General features: G+C 33.8%; 1 protein-coding gene across 1 annotated transcript; it reads right to left on the reverse strand.

Annotated features, from left to right (window-relative positions):
• Positions 1 to 935: 935 nt before the first annotated feature.
• Positions 936 to 3,602, reverse strand: LOC127453333 (C-X-C motif chemokine 10-like). The gene is made up of 4 exons (XM_051719668.1): positions 3,445 to 3,602; positions 3,157 to 3,286; positions 1,850 to 1,918; positions 936 to 1,467 (listed from the first exon to the last, which is right to left on the reverse strand). Exons 1-4 carry the CDS (start codon positions 3,506 to 3,508, stop codon positions 1,419 to 1,421), a joined length of 312 nt encoding a protein of 103 aa, XP_051575628.1. The 5' UTR covers positions 3,509 to 3,602; the 3' UTR covers positions 936 to 1,418.

A 3,602-nucleotide genomic window follows, 5' to 3' on the forward strand; every position in this document is an offset into this window, starting at 1 on the left:
TCACCTTGGTAACTGCCTAACAACCAGATGGTGTTACCCTAGCAACCAAGTTACAAATCACATATCTCTGCCCCAGAAAATCATACAGACTTCCGAGTTGACTTATTTCACTCAGGATGGCAAGGAGCCTTTTGAGTATCACCTTGGTAACTGCCTAGCAACCAGATGGGGTTACCCTAGCAACCAAGTAACAAATCACATATCTCTGCCCCAGAAAATCATATAGACTTCCGAGTTAACTTATTTCACTCAGGATGGCAAGGAGCCTTTTGAGTATCATCTTGGTAACTGCCTAGCAACCAGATGGGGTTACCCTAGCAACCAAGTAACAAATCACATATCTCTGCACCAGATCATTGTAGAGACTTCCGGGTTGACTTATTTAACTCAGGATGGCAAGGAGCCTTGATAATTATCACCCTGGTTAATGATTAGCAACCAGATGGGGTTACCCTAGCAACCAAGTTACAAATCACATATCTCTGCACCAGAACATCGTAGAGACTTCCGGGTGATTTATTTCACTCACGATGGCAAGGAGCCATGTTAATATACCCTTTGTAACTGCCTAGCAACCAGATGGGGTCACCCTAGCAACCAAGTAACAAATCACATATCTCTGCACCAGAACATTGTAGAGACTTCCGGGTTGACTTATTTCACTCAGGATGGCAAGGAGCCTTGAATAGTATCACCTTGGTAACTGCCTAGCAACCAGATGGGGTTGCCCTAGCAACCAATTTGCCATTCAGAAAAACAAGCAAGGGGTAGGGTTGCATAGGACTTCTTGCAGCTGGCTGTCTATCTCTATGATGTTCCTTCTGTCTGTCTGATGTTAAGACCTTCAAACTTCCAACTCTTCAAACTATTTTAAACTTTCAGACAAGGCTTTGTCAAGCCAACATAAAGTTTGTCTTCAAACTTTGCTATCTAGTTTTATTTTGAGATTTCACTGGAATGGAGAGCACTTGGAGATACAGAGAAATTACATGGGAAATGAAATAGAAATGGAAAGCACATTTGTTACAGCTATCAATTTTTTTATTTTATTTTCTGTAGCATTTAATTTAAGTTCAATAAACACCTAACTAAAACACCCATTGTGAAATTCAAAACAGCATGTTGGTATGCCATTGTACAAACTAATACAAAACTATATAAAAATACAAAACAAAAATTCAGTGACAGGATAAATGAAGTTAAACAAGATCTTAAAATGTCTAGGTCAGATTGATTCACAGTAAAAAAAAAAAATATGTTCACATTTTATTCAGAATATAGCAGTCAATATTTTAAATAATGACAAATAAATCACAAAAACATACAACTAAATTACTATAGTAATACGGTACAGTAGTCTGTTGCGTCTTACAAACTTCAGATGATTTTCCTTCAGTCACAATATTTGTCTGTGTGCTTTAGTCAAATAACTGTGATATTCCTTGATTAATGTTTTTCTTGATCATTCTGCAAATGGGAGATAAACAGTTTATGTTAGCATCTGAAGGATAAAAGCTGGTGCCCTAAAACTGTTGCATTTTATGCAGTGTCAGAATTTAAAAAGTGTTTTCTTTTTTGGAGCTTGACAGATGTGGTCAATATAAACGGTCACATTGTACACATATTCTGCATTCTATATAGTGCTGCATAAAGATTCTTTAGAATATCTCCTGTTGTATTCCACATATTAAAATAACAGCATACATTTGGAACAACATGAGGGTGAGTAAATATTGACAGTTTTGTTTTTTGTTTTTCATTTGTGGGTTAAATCAGATAATGCTAATACATTAGAAGAATTTACTGTGAAAGATCTTAAAACAAAACGTAAACACAGATGAGAACTTACTCTTCCTTGAGAGTGTTCACCCATTTCTCTTTGGGATTGAGACAAGTTACTCCTTTCTTCATCGTGGCACTGTACAAAAACAAATGGACTTCTTTAAAATCAAAGTCATTACCCTTACTTTATTGAATTTGAGAAAGTTTTTACAAGCAATTTCATTTCGTTCATTCAGATTAAGTAATGTTCATTGAGCCAGCATAATTTAGTTAAATTAGGTCAAATCAATGTACTATAATAGTTTGAACTCAACTTTATTAAGTTAGTCAAACTCTATTTAATAATGTTTGATTTTATTAATTTTCTGATGTTGGTCAAACTTAATTTCTACATTTGTTCACCCCATCGAGTCCCATGCAAGGCATGCTGGTAAATGAAAATCCCCTGTCCGATTTTAACAATACTACAAAAAGTATTTATGTAGTACCAGCTCAAATGGATTAAGTAAACTTACATTTTTACAAATATAATTTGATAGAACACAATGAAATCAAGTTGTGAAATGTTTTTCTAAAATTGTGTTAGTTCATTTTAATTAAGTAAACTGAACAACCTGCGAATCTCCTTTTTTTTTTTTTTTTTTTAAGAGTAGAATTGCAGAACTTTTTTCTTTTTGAGATTGTTTTATAAATGATAAGAGACACTATCCGGGTACATTCTGATCAGTAATAACATCACAAAATCAGGAGTTTTAAAGTTTCACACACTACCAGTCAAACATTTGGACAGACTGAATTTCTGTTTCTCTTTATTTTAAGAACCTTTTGATCTAAAGTTAATTTATGCCAAATAGACAGTAATCAAAACAAGGCTATTTTAGTAACACTTTACTATAGGGTTCCATTTGTTAGCATTAGTTAACATGAACTAACAATGAACAATACTTTTACAGCATTTACTAATCATAGTTAATGTTCATTTCAACATATAATAATAATTTTTTTGAATCAAAAGTTGAATTAGTTAACATTTGCTAATGCATTATAAACTAACATGAACTAACAATGAACAATTGTATTTTTATTAACTAACATTAACTAAGATTAGAAAATGCTGTCAGAAATATTTTGTTCATTGTTAGTTCATGATACCTAATACATTAACTAATGTTAACAAATGGAACTTTATTGGAAAGTGTCACCGCTATTTTCAATTTCAGTTTAAACTGATGACACAATCAAAAATGTTTTTAAAATGTACTTTTGTACCCTAAAAACAGACTTTTGTGACTGCTGATCTTCTTCTGTGTATTAAATGCATCAGATTAGATTCTATTAGAACAAATAGATTGTTTTGGTTAGTTTCATACTCACATGATCTCCACATATTTGCACTGTACACCAGCAGGAATAACCTTCAATGCTAGTATTTTATGGCTAGGAATTGGTTTTCCTTCATATTTCTCAGCACAACTGCATCGTAGATGTGGGCGTAGGGGTCGACCTGCAAGTGTATTGTTTAGAGTGAGGGAGACAGCCATATAGAGTTTAAAGTGATGTCATTTACAGACAGCCAAACAAGCTAATAGTTAAACCATGATCAAATCCATTGCATATCGGAAACAACACATTAAACACTGTTATCAATATTAGTGTGCTTACCTTCTGTTGTGGACAGCAGTGTCGTGCAAATCAGAAAAGTTAGGGATGCTACACAGAACTTCATCGTTTTGAATCAATATTATGCAGAACAATGTCAGTAGACGTCTTTTGTATTGAGTAGTTTGCTGGACTGTCTGCTGTAGTCAGCTGTATGTGTG

Source organism: Myxocyprinus asiaticus, chromosome 2, assembly GCF_019703515.2.
Source record: "Myxocyprinus asiaticus isolate MX2 ecotype Aquarium Trade chromosome 2, UBuf_Myxa_2, whole genome shotgun sequence".
Taxonomy (NCBI): Eukaryota; Metazoa; Chordata; class Actinopteri; order Cypriniformes; family Catostomidae; genus Myxocyprinus; species Myxocyprinus asiaticus.